The following is a 19,576-nucleotide window of genomic DNA, read 5'->3' on the forward strand; positions in this document are numbered from 1 at the left end:
GTTCCTGCACCCAGGAGGTGGCCTTCCCTGAAGGCCAGTGAGGAGCTGACAGTGTCGCCCTGGCAGGCCGGGCCTGCTGCCCCGAGCTGTTCTCTCTCCCGCTCCCCCTGCAGACACTAATTCATTCCACTCACATGTGTGCAGCTGCTGCGCGCTGGACCCTTTTCTCTGACACGTTTTCTCTGCCTTGCTCATTATCTCGATCTTGTTTCTCATTCTTCTTAACTGCAGAGGCACTTACAGAGCCCGTTCTGGGCCACACAGGCCCTTTGAGTCCAGGCTTGACAGGAGTGGTTGTCGGGTTGTGACACTGACCGGGTGTCCTGTGTGTATTTCACTAGCTGGGAGGCTGATTAGCACTGATGGAGCAGGCATGATTGAAAGGGGCACGGGACAGAGCTCTGCTGTAAGACGCCACCACTCCCGTGGCTGTGTTCTGTGTCCTCAGGATGGGCTCAGCAGCAGCAGGCGGTGGTTTTCCAGGCTGTCAGGGAAGATCTTGTTACAGGGGTGCTGTTACAGAGGTGTGGGGGACGTGGGCACAGCTGTCCTTACAGATGAGAAAGCAAGGGTGTTGTGTGGCTCCGCTGCTGAGGCTGGCGTTGAGGTAGGGGTCTGGTGAGTCGGAGCCGGAGGTCAACTGCCCACTTACCTCCCTCTGGTTCCCTTCCTTCCTAGTCGCCCATGTTCGATGGAAAAGTCCCACACTGGTACCACTTCTCCTGCTTCTGGAAGGTGGGCCACTCCATCCGGCACCCCGACATCGAGGTGGATGGGTTCTCGGAGCTGCGGTGGGATGACCAGCAGAAAGTCAAGAAGACCGCGGAGGCCGGAGGAGTGACTGGTGCGTAGAGACCAGGGAGCCCCCCACTCTGAAGCATCCAGGGCTCTTTCCTGAGAGAGCAAAGAAAAAGTCCCGCAGCATGCCCTCTCCGTCCCGCAGCATGCCCTCCCCGTCCCGCAGCGTGCCCTCCCCGTCCCGCAGCATGCCCTCCCCGTCCCGCAGCATGCCCTCTCCGTCCTGCACACGTGCATGTGTTACTTCAGCAACGCCTCATTGACCCAGCGTTGCCTGTTGCATGATGGCTTGTATTTTATTTTTCCACATGCTTGAAACGTAGCCTTCAGATTTGTCATTTTGTTTTTAACAGACTGTTTTTAAGAGCACTTTTAGGTTCACAGCACAACTGAACAAAGTACAGAGAGTTCTCATATACCCCCTGCCCACCCCACCGCGTCCCCTACTGTCAACATCCCCCACCAGAGTGGTGCATTTGTTACCATCAGTGAGCCTGCACTGACACATCGTTATCACCAGGGCCCACACTTTACATTAGGGGTCACTCTCGGTGTACGTTCTGTGGGTTTCAGCAAATCTGTAATGACATGTGTCCACCATTCTAATACCATACAGAGTAATTCCACTGCCCTGAACATCCTCTGTGCTCCTCCGCCTGTTCGTCCCGCCCTCCCCTGTCCCCTGGCAGCCACTCATCTTTTACTGTCTTTATAGTTTTGCCTTCGCCGCAAGGTCCTATGGTTGGAATCATACAATATGTATGTAGCCTTTGCATACTGGCTTTTTTCACTTAGTTGTATGCACTTAAGTTTCCTCCATGCTTTTCCACGACAACTCATTTCTTTTTGGTACTGAGTAATACTCCCTTGTCTGATGTCCCGGGGTCTGTTCATCCAGTCACCTACCGAAGAATGTCTTGGTTGCCTCCAGGTTTTGGCAGTTGTGAACAAAACTGCTATAAACATTCACGTGTAGGTTTTTGAGTGGACGTGTTTTCAGCTCCTTTAGGTAAATACCAAGGAGCACAATTTCTGGATCTGGTAAGAGTATGTTTGGTTTTGTAAGAAACTGTTCAGCTGTCTTCCAAAATGGCCAAACCATGTTGCATTCCCACCAGCAGTGAACGAGAGTTCCTGTCACGCCGCATCTTCACCAGCATTTGGTATTGTCGGTGTTTGGGTTTGGGCCAGTCTGCTAGGTGTGTGGTATTTCATTGTTTTAATTTGTGTTACCCTAATGCCGTGATGATGTTAAGCATCTCATAGGCTTATTTGCCTTCTGTGTATAATCTTTGGTGAGGTGTCTGTTCAGATCTTTTGCCTGTTTTTTAATCAGGTTGTTTGTTTTCTTATTGTTGAATTTCAGGAGTTCTTTGTATATTTTGGATAACAGCCCTTTGATGTCTTTTGCAGATACCTTTTCCCCAGTGTGTGTCTGGTCTTCTTTCTGCTTCTCTTCACTGTGTCTTTCACAGAGCAGAAGTTTTTTTTTATTTTAATGAAGTCTAGCTTATCAATTACTTATTCCATAGATTGTGTCTTTGGTGTTGCATCTGAAAAAATCATCCCCAGACCCCAGGTCATCTAGGTTTTCTCCCTTTATTTTCTTTTGGTTCTTTTTTTTTTTTTTTGGTGGCTGTCCAGTATGGAGGTCCAAATCCTCGAGCTTGGTGTGACAAGGCTGCGCTCCAACCAGCTGAGCTAACCAGTCAGCCCAGAGGAGGGTTTTTGTTTCGTTTTGTTTTGGGGGCTGGCTGGTGTGGGGGCCTTGACCTTGGTGTTATCAACACCATGCTCTCCCAGTTGAGCCACCAGCCAGCCCCTCTATGTTGTTTTATAGTTTACATTTAATTTAAGTCTGCAATCCATATTGGGTTACTTTTTGTGAAGGATATAAAGACTGTGTTCATTGATTTGCATGTGGGTGTCCAGCTGTTCCAGCACCATTTATTGAAAATACCATCTTTTCTCCATTATTGTCTTTGCTCCCTTGTCAACAATCACTGGACTTTATTTGTGGGGTCTTCTTCTGGGCTCTCTGTTCTGTTCTATTACCTATTTACTCTTTTGCTAATATAATACCACACTGTCTTGATGGCTGTAGCCTTATAGGAAGTCTTCCAGCTTGTTCTCTCCAGTATTGTGTTGGCTATTCTAGGTCTTTTGCCTGTCCACATAATTTTTAGAATTGGTTTATTCTTATCCACAAACTAGCATGCTGGGTGCCTTTAAATTTTAAAAAGTCAATTTTATCATTGTTTTGAAGGAAATCTTCTGAGACTGCATTCTCACTTCTCTGCTTTCCTAAACTGACCCAGTTTAACCTGTTCTCATGGCTCTAAGGACATGGATGGTAGTTCAGCCATCCTTCCCCAGGGAGCTGTTTGCGTCTGTGCTGAGGTGTGTTGTCTCTGTCTGCCTGTCCTTCTCTCAGCCATTGGTGTGTTTGAACTACAGCTACCTCTGATCTGCTGGAAACTAAGAGATCAGTAACACCGCTCAGAACTGTGTGTAAAAATAACAGTAAATTTGCCAAGAAAGGGTCCAGAGGGTGAGTGTCAGTTTTAAGAGAAGTTGAGTGTAATAAATTTTTTTTTTGTTCTGTGGCTGTTTCCCTTTTGTATTGAGGATACTGGAAGTTGTAGGTTTAGGTACCTAGATAATGCTATATCTAGTTATAATTTATTTTATTTTATTTTATTTTTGTCTTTTTCGTGACCAGTAAGGGGATATCTGGCAGTTGTAGGGTCCCCCAATTCCCACCACCACCAATATATAATTGAATACAATATTAGAATTCAAATATTCATGGCAACTTTATTTTTTTATTTATTTATTTTTCCTTTTTGTCTTTTTTTCGTGACTGGTAACGGGATCGCAACCCTCGGTGTCGCGTCCGCCAATCTGGCAGTTGTAGGGTCCCCCAATTCCCACCACCACCAATATATAATTGAATACAATATTCGAATTCAAATATTCATGGCAACTTTATTTATTATTATTTTTTTTCCTTTTTGTCTTTTTTTCGTGACTGGTAACGGGATCGCAACCCTCGGTGTCGCGTCCGCCACCGCACTCAGCCAGTGAGCGGACCGGTCTCTATATGGGATCTGAACCCTCGGCGGGAACGCCGCCACACTCCCAAGCGCCGCACTCTACCGAGTGCACCACCGGGCCGGCCCCATGGCAACTTTATTAATAATAGCCCCAAACTGGAAACAATCTAAGTACTCATCTATAGGCAAATAGATAAGCAAACTGTGGTATGTCCATACAATGGAATAATACTAAGCAATAAAAAGGAACAAACTGTTTTTTTTGTTTGTTTTTTTTTTTTCCCCTTTTTGTCTTTTTCCGTGTCCGGCAATGGATCGCAACCCTCAGTGTCGCCCCCGTACCGGACCGGGACCGGCAACGGGATCGCAACCCTCGGTGTTGCTCCCGCGCCTCGCTCAGCCAGTGAGCGGGAACTGGTCCGTATGTGGGATCCGAACCCTCGGCGGGAGCGCCGCCGCACTTCCCAAGTGGCGCACTATAGCAGTGTGCCACCGGGCCGGCCCCAAAAGGAACAAACTGTTGATACACACAGCAATATTGACGAATCTCAAAACAGCATTGCCAAGCTAAAGAATGAGGACCCAAAAAAGCATATATATGTAGTAGGATCTTTTTATTTAAAGTTCTAGAACAGGAAAAACCACTATATAGTGGCTGTATTAGTCCGTTTTGTGTTGTTATAACAGGATACCTGAAACCAGGTGATTTATAAAGAAAAATTACATTAATTGCTTATAGTTTTTTTTTTTTTTTTTTTTTTAAAGATGACCGGTAAGGGGATCTTAACCCTTGACTTGGTGTTGTCCGCACCGCGCTAAGCCAGTGAGCTAACCAGCCATCCCTATATAAGATCCGAACCCGTGGCAGGAGCGATGCTGCGCTCCCAGCGCCGCACCCTCCCGAGTGCGCCACAGGGCCGGCCCTATCTAGTTATAATTTAAACGTATCAAATTATAATTTTATAATGGGAAAAGGCATAATAATTTTGCTGTAAATGTGTGTTTTATGAAACCATCATAACCATAAAGTTAAGATACTACTTACTAATTGTCCAGCTATTTTCCATCCAAAGAAGTTAAAGTTTAATTCATCCCAGATCCTGTAGTTCAGAGATAACGATTGTTGGGCCAGCCTGTGGCTCACTCGGTAGAGTGCGGTGCTGATAGCACCAAGGCTGCGGGTTCGGATCCCATATAGGGATGGTCGGTTTGCTCACTGGCTGAGCGTGGGGGTGGCAGCACCCAACCCAGGGGTGGGGTCCCCCTTCCCGTTATCCTTTAAAAAAAAAAAAAAAAAAAAAGAGATAACGATTGTTAACACTGTGAGGTGTCAACCTAGAAAGCATTGACATGTGTGTGTGTGTGATTTTTTTTCTTTCCTGTAGAAATAGGGTCTTACTCTTAAGTATTACTTTTTAAAAAAAAAATACTCAATTACCTTTTTTTGTGGTAAAATACATATAACATAAGATTTGTCATCTTAACCATTTTTAAGTGTCCAGCTCAGTGACATTAAGTAGATTCGCATTGCTGTGTACCATCCACCATGCATCTCCAGAACCTTTCATCTTCCCAAAGCGAAATTCTGTATCCATTAGACAGTAACTTCCCATTCCCCTGGCAACAACCATTCTGCTTTCAGTCTCTATGAATCCTGTGAATTTGACTATTCTAGGTGCCCGTTATGAGTAGAATCATACAGTATTAGCCCTGTGTCTGGCTTATTTCACATAGCATAGTGTCTTCCACATTCCTCCATGTGGTAGCATGTGTCAGAATTTCCTATGTTAATAATATCTCATTTGTTGTATGTCTCTACCACTTTTTGTTTATCCATTCATATGTCAGTGGTTATTTGATGGTTTCTACTTTGGGCTATGTTGAATAATGCTGCTGTGAACATGGGTACACAGATATCTGTTAGAGAGCCTGCTTCCACCTCAGCTGTATATACCCAGAAGTGAAATCGCTAGATAATATGGTAATTCTATGGTTAATTTGTTGAGGAGTCTCCATATTATTTTTGACAGCAGCTGTAACATTTTGCATTCCCACCAGCAATCCATAAAATAGCCAATCTGATGTGTGTGAAGTGGTGTCATTGTGGTTTTGATTCTCTGACTTATGCATTACTTTTACAACTTGGTGTTTGCTCATTTCGTGTTAAAAGTTAGCGATTTCCATCATTATCTTTTAAAGGCACATACTATTCATTTATTGAAGTCTTGCTAAGCACTTGACATGTATTTCATTGAGTCCTGCAGTAGGCTTTTATTGGCTTTTACAGATGAGGAAACTGAGGCACAGAGAAGTTAGGTAAGTGACCCTAGGTTATACTGGTAGTAAATGCCTGAGCCCTGATTCAAATCCAGCTGTCTTCAGGGTTTTATCCTTTTAGCTATATTACAAATAGAGCTGCAGCGAACTTCTTGTTTATTCTGTGCAACTGACCAGTTATTTCTTTAATTCCAAGAAGTAGAATTACTGCCCAAAGGGATGAACAAATTTAAGGCTGCTTTGTATGTGCCAAACTGCCTTCCGGAAAGGTTGTATCAGTTGCCCTTACACCAGCAATATGTAGTAGACCCATCTCTCCACCTCCGCACCATTTCTAAGTATTTTCACTCTTTTTCATTTCACTACCAGTGAGGTAAAACAGTTTGTCATATGTTTATTAGCGCCCCACCCCCCCACCCCCCCTTTTTTTAAGGCCATTTGTGTTACTTTAATATGTCTCTTTACCTCATTTTTCTTTGGGGTGTTTTGACTTTTTATAAATGAAATATAAAAAATACCAATTCTTTGTCATCACATTTTGTAAATATCTTCTCTAGTTTGACCTTTTTTTTGCTGCCTGTTGTATGTTTTGCCACATTCAAGGCCCATCTTTGACTAATGTGTGTTTGCAGTATGTCTTTAATAAAGTCTGGAATTTTAAATAATTTACCTGAAGTTATATGCACAGATCTTATCTAGTTTAGTGAGTTTTGACAAGTGTATACATGCGTACACCCCATCAAATTATAGAACAGTTCTGCCATCCCAGAAAGTTCCCTTGTGTTCTTTTAAACATCCTTCCCTGATCCAGGTAAGGACTGGTTCTGATCTGTATCCCCATAGATTCATTTTGCCTGATTTAGAATTTCAGGGGAAAAGGGGAATCGTGTGTACTCTCTATGTGTCTTTCACTCAGCGTAATGTCTGTGAGACCCACCCAGGTTGTCTCATGTGTAATTAGTCAGTTTTTTTATTGCTGAGGAGTTGTCCTTTGTTTGAGTGTATCACAATTTGTTTATCCATTTCCTGTTGGTGACTTTTGGAGTACTGCCAGTTTGGAGCTATTATAAATACATCTGCTGTTAACATTTGTGTGCGAGTCTCTGTATACACATGTGCATTCATTTCTTTTGGGTAAATACCTAGGAATGGAATAGCTAGGTCACACAGTAGGTGTACAATTTGGCTCTTTTAGAAACTGCCAAACTGTTTTCCAAATTGGTTGTACAGTTTTATATTCCCACCAGCCACACGAGAGTTTCAGTGCCTCCCCACGCTTGCTCTCTCTTAAAGAGTATGGTCACTCCTCAATATTAGTCATTCTGACAGGTAATCTGATGGTAACATTTTCTCATGGTTTTAATTTGTGCTTTTCTTTATTATTGAATTGTAAGAGTTCTTAGTATATTGTAGATACAAGCCTTTTACTAGATTATAAGTGTTGTGAATACCTTCTCCAGGTCTGTGGCTTGCCTTTTTGTTTAATTGCCGACATTTTTTTGAAGAGCGGTAGTTTTTAATTTTGATTAAATTTGTCCAATTTGTTGATTTTTTTCCCCCCCTTCGTTTTTGGTTAGTGCTTGCTGCTAAGAAATCTTTGCCTACTCTTAAGATCGTGTAGATATACTCTTTAGTTTTCTTCTAGAAGTTCTGTAGCTGTAGATTTTACATTTAGATTTATGATCTTAAACCTTAAATTAGTTTTCATGTTAGGTGTGGTGTGAGGAGGATGTTCTTTGGGTTGTTTTTTTTTTTTTTTTTTTTTTTTTTTTTTTTTTTTTTTTTTTTTTTTTTTCTTCCATGCGGATATCCTGTTGTTACAGCACCATCTGTTGAAAAGATTGTTTTCCCCGTTGGATTGCTTTGGCTTATTTGTCAAAACTAGGTGACTGCATAATGTGGGTCTGTCTGGGTTCTGTTTGGTTCCATTGATTTATTTGTCTGCCAATAACCCAGTGTCTTAGTAACTATGACTGATAGTACTTTGTGAAGTCATGTAGTGTCATACTTCCACCTTAGTCCTTTTTCGATACTGTTTTAGCTTTTCTGAGTCCTCTGTAATTCCTTAAAAATTTTGTGGTAAACTTATTAATTTCTTTGCCTTAAAAAGCCTGGTAGGGGGCCGGCCTGGTGGCGCACTGCTACAGTGCGCCGCTTGGGAGCGCGGCGACGCTCCCGCCGAGGGTTCGGATCCCACATACAGACCGGTCGCTCACTGGCTGAGCGAGGTGCGGGCGCAACACCGAGGGTTGCGATCCCGTTGCCAGTCCCGGTCCGGGTGCGACACTGAGGGTTGCGATCCATTGCCGGACACAAAAAAAGACAAAAAGGGAAAAAAAAAAAAGCCTGGTAGGAATGTGACTGGCATTGCATTGCATCTGTGGATCAAATGGCAGATAAAATTGACATCTTAACAAACTGATTCTTCCACTCCATGAACATGATTAAGTCTCTCCATTCATTTAGGTCTTCTTTAATTTCAGCAGTCTTGCAACTTTTCAGTGTAGCAATCTTTTGTTGAATTTATCTCTTATGTATTTTAAGGCTTTTAAATAGCAATGTGCTTTCTTTTTGCAATGTTTATTGCTAGTATATAGAAATTTTTGTATGTTTGTATATATGGACCTTACGCCCTCCAAATTCCCTAAGTTCACTTAATAGTTCTAGTAGCTTTTTTATAGATTCCTAAGGATTTTCACTTATATAATCATGCATCTACAAATAGAAATGGCTTTACTTGTTCTTTTCAAAACTTACCCCTTGGGGGGGCCGGCCCGGTGGCGCACTGCTGCAGTGCGCCGCTTGGGAAGTGCGGCTGCGCTCCCGCCGAGGGTTTGGATCCCACATACAGACTGGCCGCTCACTGGCTGAGCGAGGAGCGGGGGCAGTGCCGAGGGTTGCGATCCCATTGCCGATCCCGTTGCCGGTCCTGGTCCAGTACAGGCGCGACACTGAGGGTTGCGATCCGTTGCCGGTCACGAAAAAAAAAAAAAAGACAAAAAAACAAAACTTACCCCTTGGGGCCAGCCCGGTGGCGCACTTGGTAGAGTGCGGTGCTTGAGAGCGCGGTGGCGCTCCCGCCAAGGGTTCGGATCCCATATAGAGACCGGTCCGCTCACTGGTTGAGCGCGGTGCGGCCGCGACACCGAGGGTTGCGATCCCGTTACCGGTCACGGAAAAAGACAAAAAAGAAAAAAAAAAACTTACCCCTTTTATTTCTTTTTCTTTCGCTAATGCACAGCCTGGAATAGAAGTGGTGAGAGATGACAGTCTTGCTTTGTTCTCGTCTTAGGAAACATGCAACCTGGGAATTTATTTTTGTTTTAGAAAAGAATCTAGCTTTTATCTCATATAGTTGGCCAGTGATTCCCCAAAACTCTTTCTTGAATGATTCATCCTTTCACCACTAATTTGAAATGGTACCTTTGCCAGAGTTTAATTCTTAAGTACACTTGTGTCTGATCTGTATCAAGACAGTCCCTTCAATTCAACAGTGAACTTTGATAAATAAAGGTATAATGGAAATTAGAAGGCTGAATTAGAATTTAATATGGTTCTAGGCTTTTAAAGGTAAGCACTTAATAAGTACTTTCCAAGGTTGGGAGGGGAGGGTACTCCAGAGGAAATGGAGAGAGGTGTAGGTCAGACAGCTGATGGCCAGCTAACGTGGTGCTGCTTCAAAGGGCTTGTATGAGAAAGGTCACTTTATTGCCAGAAAAGAACCTCTGTCAACCAACCACAGTTGTTACAGACAGACAGAGATGAGATGGACCAATTGTAGTCTCCCAAAACACAAGGTGTCCTAGTGGAGGGATCTCAGGGAGGTAGGGGGAGAGGACAGGGGACTTTGTGGTGCTGTGCTGTGTGTGACACTGTTGAGATGAGAGTTGCTGTGTTTGATTCTTCAGGCAAAGGCCAGGATGGAGTGGGCAGCAAGACAGAGCAGACGCTGGGCGACTTCGCGGCGGAGTACGCCAAGTCCAACAGAAGCACGTGCAAGGGGTGCATGGAGAAGATTGAAAAGGTGAGGGCTGGGCTCGGGCAGCAGCACTTCATGTGTTGCTTCGCACTGGGTGTCCTTGGCTATCTGGAGAACAGGAGAGCTCAGGGCTTTAGGGTGCTACCCCACCCCAGTGGTTAACAATAAAGATGTCGGGAGAGACTGGAGATGACAGTGACTGTTCCTCCACACAGGTCTGGCCCTGCTTTCTTGTGGTCCAGTCCTTGTGCCTGTGGCTGCAGACATGGGAGAGTTTGGGAAGCATTAACATGAGGGGTCACTTCTGGACTCAGCAGTGGCTGGGGAAAGGCTGTTGTCTGTGCTTTATGGCAGGATTAATTTTAAGGACTGTGTTTTCCCTGGTGTGAGCCTCCAGCTTTCTTCTGTTTAATCAGAGGAACTTCATTAACCAGCCTTTCCTACCAATTCTAGTCCCTGAAGGCTGCAGCCTGTCAGATGTACAAGCAGCCGGTGACACAGGTAGGAGGAAAGCCTTGTGCCCTCCGGCCTCCTCACCTTCTCGTGTTTCTTGCACGTACGAGTTGATCCATTTAAGGCATTGATTGAAGGTTCCTGCCTCCTACAGGTATTAAACAGGAAATTGAGGAGTGTGGGTAGTGTTTAGAAAGGGAAAGACATGGAATTGCTAGATCTTCTCCAGCTACCTTCGGCCACTGAAAATTTGAAGCAAAAGTTAAGGTCCACCTCATCTAAAAGGCAGTACCAGAAGCTCTGTGTGGTTGGGTGTTACTGAGCCTAAAAAGGAGTTTTACGTATTGTCAACAGCCCCTCAGGCTGAGTTCCCTGGGTCTGGGCCTCACAGGCATGAAACTCCTGGAGATGTCAGCTCTAGGGACTTTTAAGTCTGGGCGGGCTGGTAGGACTGGGTTCTTGCCGATGGTTTCTTGCCACTTGAGGGTGGGCACGGGCAGCAAATCCCTGCTAGGATAAATGTGCTGCATTGGGGGTTGGTCCAGGTATTATGCAAGTCTCCAGCTCTGCCCGCCCCAGGTCAGCAGAAACATCTTCAGGGAAGGGTTGTCTCCTCACTTGTCCAGGCAGGTAGCTAGCCAGCCAGCCATTTGGAATTAGCTCCTTTTAAAATGGTGGTGCTGAGGCTTGAGGGTAGTATTCAATCCCTGGTGGCATAAGGGAGCCAGAACCTCCCAGCGGCCCTTGAAACCCCGGGTTGCCAGGCAGGCCTTGGCTGGGACCCGAGGCCCCCGCCGGCTGGAGCACAGGCTCGCCCCTCTGGTGCTCACTGTCCTTCCTTGGTCCCACTTGTGGTTTTTCCTCCAGGGCCAGATGCGCCTGTCCAAGAAGATGCTGGACCCGGAGAAGCCCCAGCTGGGCATGATCGACCGCTGGTACCACCCGAACTGCTTTGTCAAGAACAGGGAGGAGCTGGGTTTCCGGCTCGAGTACAGCGCGAGCCAGCTCAAGGGCTTCAGCCTCCTCTCTGCGGAGGATAAAGACGCCCTGAAGAAGCAGCTCCCGGGAGTCAAGAGTGAAGGGTGGGTGGGCGCTCTGGGGGTCCCGAGAGGGGCTTGAGGGAGGCCCGAAGACCCTACAGACTGTCTGTGGTTCCCTTTGCTGACCGTCCAAAAGCCGTGGAGAGGCAGACTGAGGGATGGCGACGGCAGGGCTGTGGGAGCAGAGGACAGAGTAGAGCGGACTTGCAGGAGCTCCCAGTGGACATTCCTACAGCCCCACCCCTGCTGAGAGCCCACTCCCCTGTGAGATCTGCTTCCTGGCGGTCTGCTCCCCCTTCTGACAGCTGATCTCCATGGATGGGGAAGAATCCGGTCCCACTCTTCCACGATAGCCCTGCAGGCTTTAAGGTCACTCTCCTGCCCATCTGAGGGTTGCCTTTGCCTGGGCCGGCCACCACGTTTCCTCTGACCCCTCATGATCCACTCCCACATCCCTTAGGCATCCTCGTAGACGTGCTTGTGGGTGTGTTCCTGTGCGTCTGGGTCTTTAGGAATGGTGCTGGGTGAATCCTGACCATTTTTACATAGGATCCAGGGCACAGGCCCCACCTGATGTCAGAAACCCCATGTATCTCTTGGCACAAAAGAAAAGGCCTGGAAAGTTCTGGCAGGGAGTTTGCAGAGATGGGGAGTAGATAGTAAGTTCCCTGGCTTAGAGTTCAGAATGGGATGGACGTCCCATGGTGCTGAGTTCAGGATGTAAGGACTCTCAGTGACTGTCTCGAGTCAGTGGACACTCCCTGCTCTTCCCTGTTTACCCTCTGCTGCTCCCTTGAGCCCCAGTCTAGACAACTGCTTGTTAAGCACAGTCAGAGTGGCGTGGCGGGGCCCAGGGTGCACCCCACTCCTTGGACAGCTGCTGTGGGCCACCCTCATCGAGCAGCCGTCATACATTATTTCAGCGCATAGGACACAAGTTCATTGCAGCAGCACACACAGGTGGCTCTGGAATGTATAAGAAAACTGGAAAATCAGTTCCGTAGATCAGAAAATCCTCAGGGCGTCGCAACGTGTGATGCGGGAATTCATCAGCTCACATGTGAGCAGTAGTGACAACCAGAGTGGATCGAGCACGTTCAGTGTGCTCAGCTCTGCACTTGAGCTGGTTCGATTGACCATTGCCACGATTCTATAAGGAAGATGGTTTTCTTTTCCCTATTTTATAGATGAGGAAGAGTGTAAGGGTTTGAACTTTCGTCTGCATGACAGCTGAGACTGACTCCTGACTGCTCTGGCTGTCCTGCCCCACGTTTGTTAGGGTTGCCGGTACCCTCTGTGCCTGCCCTCGAGTCAGGACGCTGCTGAGCTTGGTTAGCTGTTGTGCGTTTGCCGAACCAGTGGGGAATGGCTGGTTGGTGGTGCTTTGGCTGTCATTTCTCGTGTGGACTTTCAGTGGCAGCACAAGCCCCACCTCTTAGAACAGCCTCTTGGCCTTGGGAGCAGCCCTGTCTATGTTTTAGCTCAAAAGGCCCAGCCCCTGTGCTTTGTCGTTCTGCAATCCCTCCCCCTAGTCCCTGGGCTTACCTCCAGCATATTTCCTGCGAGAACCTTCCAGGCCATCTCTTTCATGCCAAGAGATACATGGGGTTTTTGACATCAGGTGGGGCCTGATCCCCGGCTCCTGTGCTGGGCTGTTCCAAAATCCTGGAGCAACCCCAGCCACCCTCCTCGGCTGGCAGAGTATGCTCTGAAATGGACGGAGTCTTCTACCTTCTCAGTTGCAAGTACTGCCTGAGTATATGGTGAGCTCCTGAGAGCACTGAGTGGAGCACAGGTTGGGAGTGACATGTGAGCAGGGCCTGGCAGAGAGGAGTTAAAATGACGTAAGATTCTGTGTTGCCCGAGTCATTGGGTGTCAGAGTTTTAATGGCTCTGGTTTTTTCTCATATCCTGTGTCTCTTTCAGAAAGAGAAAAGGTGATGAGGTGGATGGAGTGGCCAAGAAGAAATCTAAAAAAGAAAAAGACAAGGACAGTAAGCTTGAAAAGGCCCTCAAGGTGAGTCCTGAGCTTTGTGCCTCCCTTCCACGTTCCATCTCAGTTCTCTTCCTTGTTCTGGGAAGAAAGTTCGAGAAGTTGCGTCCCACTCACCAAGACCTTTAAGAATTCTTAAATTGATAGCTATCTTTGATAGCATGGCTTTTTCTCCAGATTATTGCCTTCCCTCCTTTCAAAGAAATAATTCATATTTGGAAGAGAGCCCACATGGGGCTGTAGGTGCCAGGCCCAGCAGGAGCCGAGCGCCCTGTCCCACTCACCAGCCTCACGTGCTCTGGCCCAGTCGTACACCACTGCCATCTCGTACCTTCGGGGTCGCTCGCAAATGTTGGAAACCAAATGTTAAATTCAAGGATGCCAGAGCTTCTCAGTGTAGACAAATGGCTTGAAGAGAAAGTTTTTACACATTTTTTTTAAATGAAGATTTCTCTCTTTTATATATATATATATTTTTTTTCATTTCATTAGGAATAATTCCAAATGGGTTATGAAGAAAACTTACTCACTGAGTCTGATGAGTTTTCCAAAAACTCTTAATGAAAATATGTTCACCAATAAACAATAAAACATTAGCAGAATTATCATATACCGGGCAAAGAGGCTGATACCAAACGCAACACGCGACATAAAAACAGTACAATATAAAGGAGGACAATCTGCTGAGTATTAAAAACCAACCCAATGTGAACTCTTTGCAACCAGCACAGAATTAATTAGGTTTAAATCCAAACCACACCAGGGTTCAGTTTGGCCGATGGAAGCCAGGAGTCAATAATGAGGGAAAGGTAAGTCCCTCAGTGCAGGACAGCTGAACAGTGTGTTGGAGTATTTCCCTGGCTGGTGCATGCAGTATTAAAAAATATTTTTGGCAAGGGATAGAAATAAATATAAATGGAATGCTACATTTTTAAAATCAGACTGTCCCAGGAATGATAAAGGTATCAGTAAAGTGGCAAGGGGATAACTCTAAAACATTGTTTGTTGTGGGCTCAAAAAAAAAAAAAAACATTCAAAACAGACTTATTAAAAGGCCCCACAATAACTTATGTCCAGGCATTTAGGTTTAAGGAAAGTAAAATTAAAAGAGAATACTTTTTTCCCCAAGGAGAATTTCTTTAAAACCAAGTTTATTGCTAAATAGCAACATTATACTTGGTAAACAATAATTGGCAACAAAATAAGTTTAAACGCTGTAATATTCTGCCCAAACCAGTTCCAGATAGTTTAGTAACCAAGATGCAAACTAATTTTGTTGTAACAAGCCTAGACCAATTCTATGAAATGTGTCCTTGCTTAGATATCCAGTTTCATTTAACGTTTTGAAAGCTCCTTTGACGGCCAGTCAAATCCCTCATACAGACCAGTTCCTCATGCAGCACAAGTGGCTTGAACATACCATGTTCTGTTATGAAGAGACTGCAGATCTAATTTATCTGTCATTTCACTGATGGCCATAGCATTTGGCAAATCCTGTTTGTTTGCAAAAAGCAGCAGCACTGCATCTTGCAACTCATCTTCCTGGAGCATTTTCTGCACCTTCCTGAATTCTTTCACGATCATCGCTGTCTACCGCAAACATAAGACCCTGGGTATTCTGGAAGTAATGCCTCCAGAGAGGCCTAGTTTTATCTTGACCACCAACATCCCATACTGTGAAACAGATGTTCTTATATTCTACTGTTTCCACATTAAAACCAGTGGTAGGTATGGTGGTGACTGTCTCCCCTAACTTCAGTTTATGAAGAATGGTCGTCTTGCCAGCAGCATCCAATCCAACCATCACATAGCGCATCTGCTTCTTGCTGAAGAGGCGGGAGAAGAGATGAGATGGTGGGGGGTGCGTGGCGGTAGTGGCACTTGCAATGGGCAGGAGGGGTTTGGGGTGTCCCCAGGCTTTCTCCTTTCAAGTTCACTGCAAACTGAGCAAGAGGGAAGAGAGAGCGGAGGAAAAAAGAGGGTGACAGGGACCGCTTGCTGGCTGGCATGTTGGATGAAGCTCCGGGACAGGAATTAGTGGACTGAGGACCTGCAGGGTGACTGGTGCAGCAGCTCCGGCTCTAGCGTTAAGGCTCCAGCTGTGCCACCGATTTCTCATTTTAAAAAGGAGTAGAAGGCATATAGTGACAGAGGAGAAAACTACCCATTAAATCAGTGCTCACTGGGGCTGGCCGGTTAGTTCTGTTGGAGCGCAGCCTTGTAACACCAAGGTCAAAGGTTTGGATCCCCGTGCCGGCCAGCCACCCGAAAAATAAATAAATAAATGCTCATTAACCAGGGAGGCTCATCTCTGTTGATTACATGTGTGTTAAAGCAAAGTAAAAATGATTAATCAGAAAATGCTGGGGTTTTGGGAAACTGGAGAACAGTCAGTCTCTGCTTGGGAACATGATTTCCATGAGCCATCTGCTTGAGTTTCTTGTATGAGTATTCAGTTTTTGCTGGGGGCATAAAAAGGAAAAGCAATTTCTGATCTGGTTCCAGTGGCCCAATGCGAATCACAGATTTGGCGTGACAGGGTAAAAGTTGCCCACTGTGCACCAGACCTGGCTGCCGCAGAGCTGGGTGCTATCTTGCAGTTACGGTTTGCTGGGTTTGGTGTTCGTGTCTCTTCCCAGTGTTGCCAGAGATATAAGGAAAGTCAGAAGGTTAAATGCTTCCTCAGCCTGGTGCATCAGTGTCTGCCGGCTCCCCATCCTTAGTCACAGGGGTGGAGGAGTTCTTTCATTTATCCTTGTACCACTAAACTTTCCTCCTGCTCCCACATTTTCATTGCGGGTGTCCCAGCATGTGCTGTGCTACAGGAAAGAACGAGGGAGGGGTGTTGTCACTGATAGCCCTTCAAAATGACGCTGCAAATGTGCATGCCTGCAGCTTTGTCAAACAAGTTGACATGTTCACATGGTGCCGATCGCAACCCTGTGGGTCATGGTAGGGCCGGTGTGTTCATCTCCGTTTTACAGAGTCCAGTCTGAGGCTGCAAGAGGAAAAACTCTCCACTGTCCTAGAGAAAGGAGACTCCGCCGGTCTCGCCTCTAAGCTGGGGAGGCCGATGCCGCCTTCTGTAAGGGTTACGGTTGTGGGAATAAATGGGATGCCACGGAAAGTGTTTTAACAGAGAGTAGGCACTTAAGTATTAAAAAAGAAGATATAAAGTTTTGTTTTCAGAAGAGCTTAAAAATATTCCTGCGTGATACTGAGTATAATACACTATTAGGGAAATCGGTATTTAGGAGTCATTTCTACTCTAAGATTGGTGGAGAATAGCTGTCCCAAGTCCCCTTCTAGTTGCTGGGTGTTGGGGAAGATAAACGTGGGCCCTGGGCCCAGCCTAGCACTTCTGGTTGTTACCGTGTCTCTGGGATTGGGGTCCAGGGGCCGTGGGGCCCTGGCTGTCGCCTTTCCCACCCTCCTCAGTGTTCTCTGAGAAACCAGGTTCCAGGCTTACATTGGTAACCCCGGGAGTGTAACTAGGAGTCAGATTCTGTGCTGATCAGACCAGGTTTGGAGGCGCAGCTCATTCACGTGTGTAACTGGAGGCCAAGCCAAACCAGGGGAGGGCTCTTCCTCCATTTGGGTTTCTTTCTTTGAAAAGAGTTGGTCTCTGCCTGGTCTTGTCCACAGGCCCAGAACGACCTGATCTGGAATATCAAGGATGAGCTAAAGAAAGTGTGTTCAACTAATGACCTAAAAGAGCTGCTCATCTTCAACAAGCAGCAAGTGCCTTCCGGGGAGTCGGCGGTGAGCTGCCTTTGTGTTCAGTGGGACACGCGCGTGAGGCCGGCCCAGTCGCTGTGAGTGACTGTCCTAATGGAGTGTGGGAGGCCCTCCGTGTGACACCTGCTGGTATTAATGGCAAGGAGTAAGAGCTCCGAGTTGGGTTGCATGGTCCCCACTGCCATCATGGTCACCGTTTTTCCGGGGGTGGATGGGGCACGCGTTCTCACGCCCTACCATACTTCCTCCACGTGCTAACCCTGACTTTAGAATTGTGGTGAGGACTGAGGTGGGTCCTATATTTGCCTTGTGTGTTCACGCCACATACTTTGGCCTGCGGACCTTTCTCTGTTACCTTCTGCCCAAAGTCCCCAGTGGATGCCAGGCCTGTAGGGGGTAGAGACCCTTCCTGAGAGGCGGCATGCCAGCATCCCACCAGTCTCCCCAGCTGGCCCTTCCCTGCCATTGTTCTGCGGAGCTGAGCTTGGCACTGTACCTTGCATGATACCAGGGGATGCTGTGGGCTCTCCCTTTACTTAGGGAGCTGCAGGAACACTGCACTTAGAAATAAGTTCGCTTAAAGGACAAGAATCCAAGCTTTGCTGTAAACCAGCTACCTGTGGGGTGTTAAGGAGCCCCAGGGCGAGTCTTTCTTCTTAGTGAGCGAAGTCTGCAGGTCCTTCCACCCCCCACTGGTAGGTGTCTTTCTGTCGTCCCTCCTTTTCTCTCTGACATATCCTTCACTGGCTTCAGATCTTGGACCGGGTAGCTGATGGCATGGTGTTCGGAGCCCTCCTTCCCTGCGAGGAATGCTCAGGCCAGCTGGTGTTCAAGAGCGATGCTTATTACTGTACCGGGGACGTCACCGCATGGACCAAGTGTATGGTCAAGACACAGACACCCAGCCGGAAAGAATGGGTGACCCCGAAGGTAAGGGGTGGGGGGGGATCCTGTGATCTGTTGGCGGGAAAACATGTCCCCACTTTCTGGGGTTGTGTACACCCCAGGTCACCAAGACTGCTGTGTGATGATCTTCAGACTTCTTTTCAGAATGTGAAATTACGTTACTTGCTGATGTCAGAGTTTTTCTCTCTAGATTTCCTTGCCTTGGTGCTCAAGGGAGATGAGGGCCAGAGTTCACATGTCTCCTGCTATTGCGGGTTCCCTCTTTTTTCATTTTTTTAATGGAACTACATATTGAATTCTTGGGGTGCAGAAAACCTCAGTTGAGGAGCCTCCCTGGAGCCGGGGTGGTGGCCATCCAGCAGGATCTCCCCGGTGCCTGCCTCTCCTGGGGCTGAGCACCTGGGACTGGGCCCCGTTTTTTCACTGGCCCTTGGCTTACTGGCTTGTTGCCTGCTCTGTTCTCTGCCATAATTACACTCTCTCCTCCCAGGCTTTTCTCTGTGTTTTCACATGAGCCATCACTCTAAAACACATCTGACCTTGTCACTTCCCCGAGGAGAGACGTCCCTGTCTTTCTAAGCTTGCCGCGATGTGCGGCACAGGCGAGGTGCTTGGCGTATCCAGCTGGTGTTCACTGAACATGGCGTAGCTGGGAAGAGCTGTTTCTAGATTAGATGAAGGCTTAGGAGCATGGGAGCTGTGGTCTTTCCCTGAGCTTCATGTATTTGACATTTCCTGAGTGACCACTTCAAGCAAGGCCCGTTGTAAATCCCCTGAAGAGAGAACTCTGCTGGTGGGAGAGTGTGTTGTGGGTACCGCAGGGCTCTCCATGTCCGCGTTCCCCTCTCCTAGGAAGGGAAAGGAACTACCCTGATTTCCTTTCAGGTCATAATCTCTCTCGGTGTGTGCAGTCTTGGGAGGCTTTCAGTCACCAGTCGGGCATGTGACCGCAGAGAGGCCTGTTGACGCTTCGGGTGAATGACTCAAGAAAGAGGCCCGGGAAGTTGTAGTCATAGGTTCCAGTAGGTTCCAGTGGCAGTTCCTGGCCAGATTGTCAACTGATTTTTTTTTTTAAATAAAAGTCTTTTGTCTTTTTTTTTTTTTTTTTTTTTTTTTTTTAATAGGATGACCGGTAAGGGGATCTCAACCCTTGGCTTGGTGTTGTCAGCACCACGCTCAGCCAGTGAGTGAACCGGCCATCCCTATATAGGATCCGAACCCGCGGCCTTGGTGTTATCAGCACCGCACTCTCCCGAGTGCACCACGGCCCAGCCCCCGGTCATCTTTTTTTTTAAAAAAAATTTTTTTTTTTTTTTTTTTTTTTTTTTTTTTTTTT

General features: G+C 46.7%; 1 protein-coding gene and 1 pseudogene across 1 annotated transcript in view; one reads left to right on the forward strand and one right to left on the reverse strand.

The window, feature by feature from the left end:
- Window positions 1-678: 678 nt before the first annotated feature.
- The window catches only part of PARP1 (poly (ADP-ribose) polymerase 1), a gene marked incomplete at its 5' end in the record, with an annotated part of 40,291 nt that continues 21,393 nt past the window's right edge, over window positions 679-19,576 (forward strand). Inside the window, 6 exons of the mRNA XM_008580796.1 lie at window positions 679-844; window positions 10,040-10,155; window positions 11,431-11,645; window positions 13,530-13,620; window positions 17,242-17,358; window positions 18,088-18,264. Of these exons, the coding sequence (XP_008579018.1) occupies window positions 679-844; window positions 10,040-10,155; window positions 11,431-11,645; window positions 13,530-13,620; window positions 17,242-17,358; window positions 18,088-18,264 (882 nt within the window). The remainder of the gene's footprint in view (window positions 845-10,039; window positions 10,156-11,430; window positions 11,646-13,529; window positions 13,621-17,241; window positions 17,359-18,087; window positions 18,265-19,576) is intronic.
- Window positions 14,697-16,390, reverse strand: LOC103596997 (annotated as a pseudogene).

The sequence above is a fragment of the Galeopterus variegatus genome, unplaced genomic scaffold (assembly GCF_000696425.1).
Source record: "Galeopterus variegatus unplaced genomic scaffold, G_variegatus-3.0.2 Scaffold2162, whole genome shotgun sequence".
In the NCBI taxonomy this organism is placed as follows: Eukaryota; Metazoa; Chordata; class Mammalia; order Dermoptera; family Cynocephalidae; genus Galeopterus; species Galeopterus variegatus.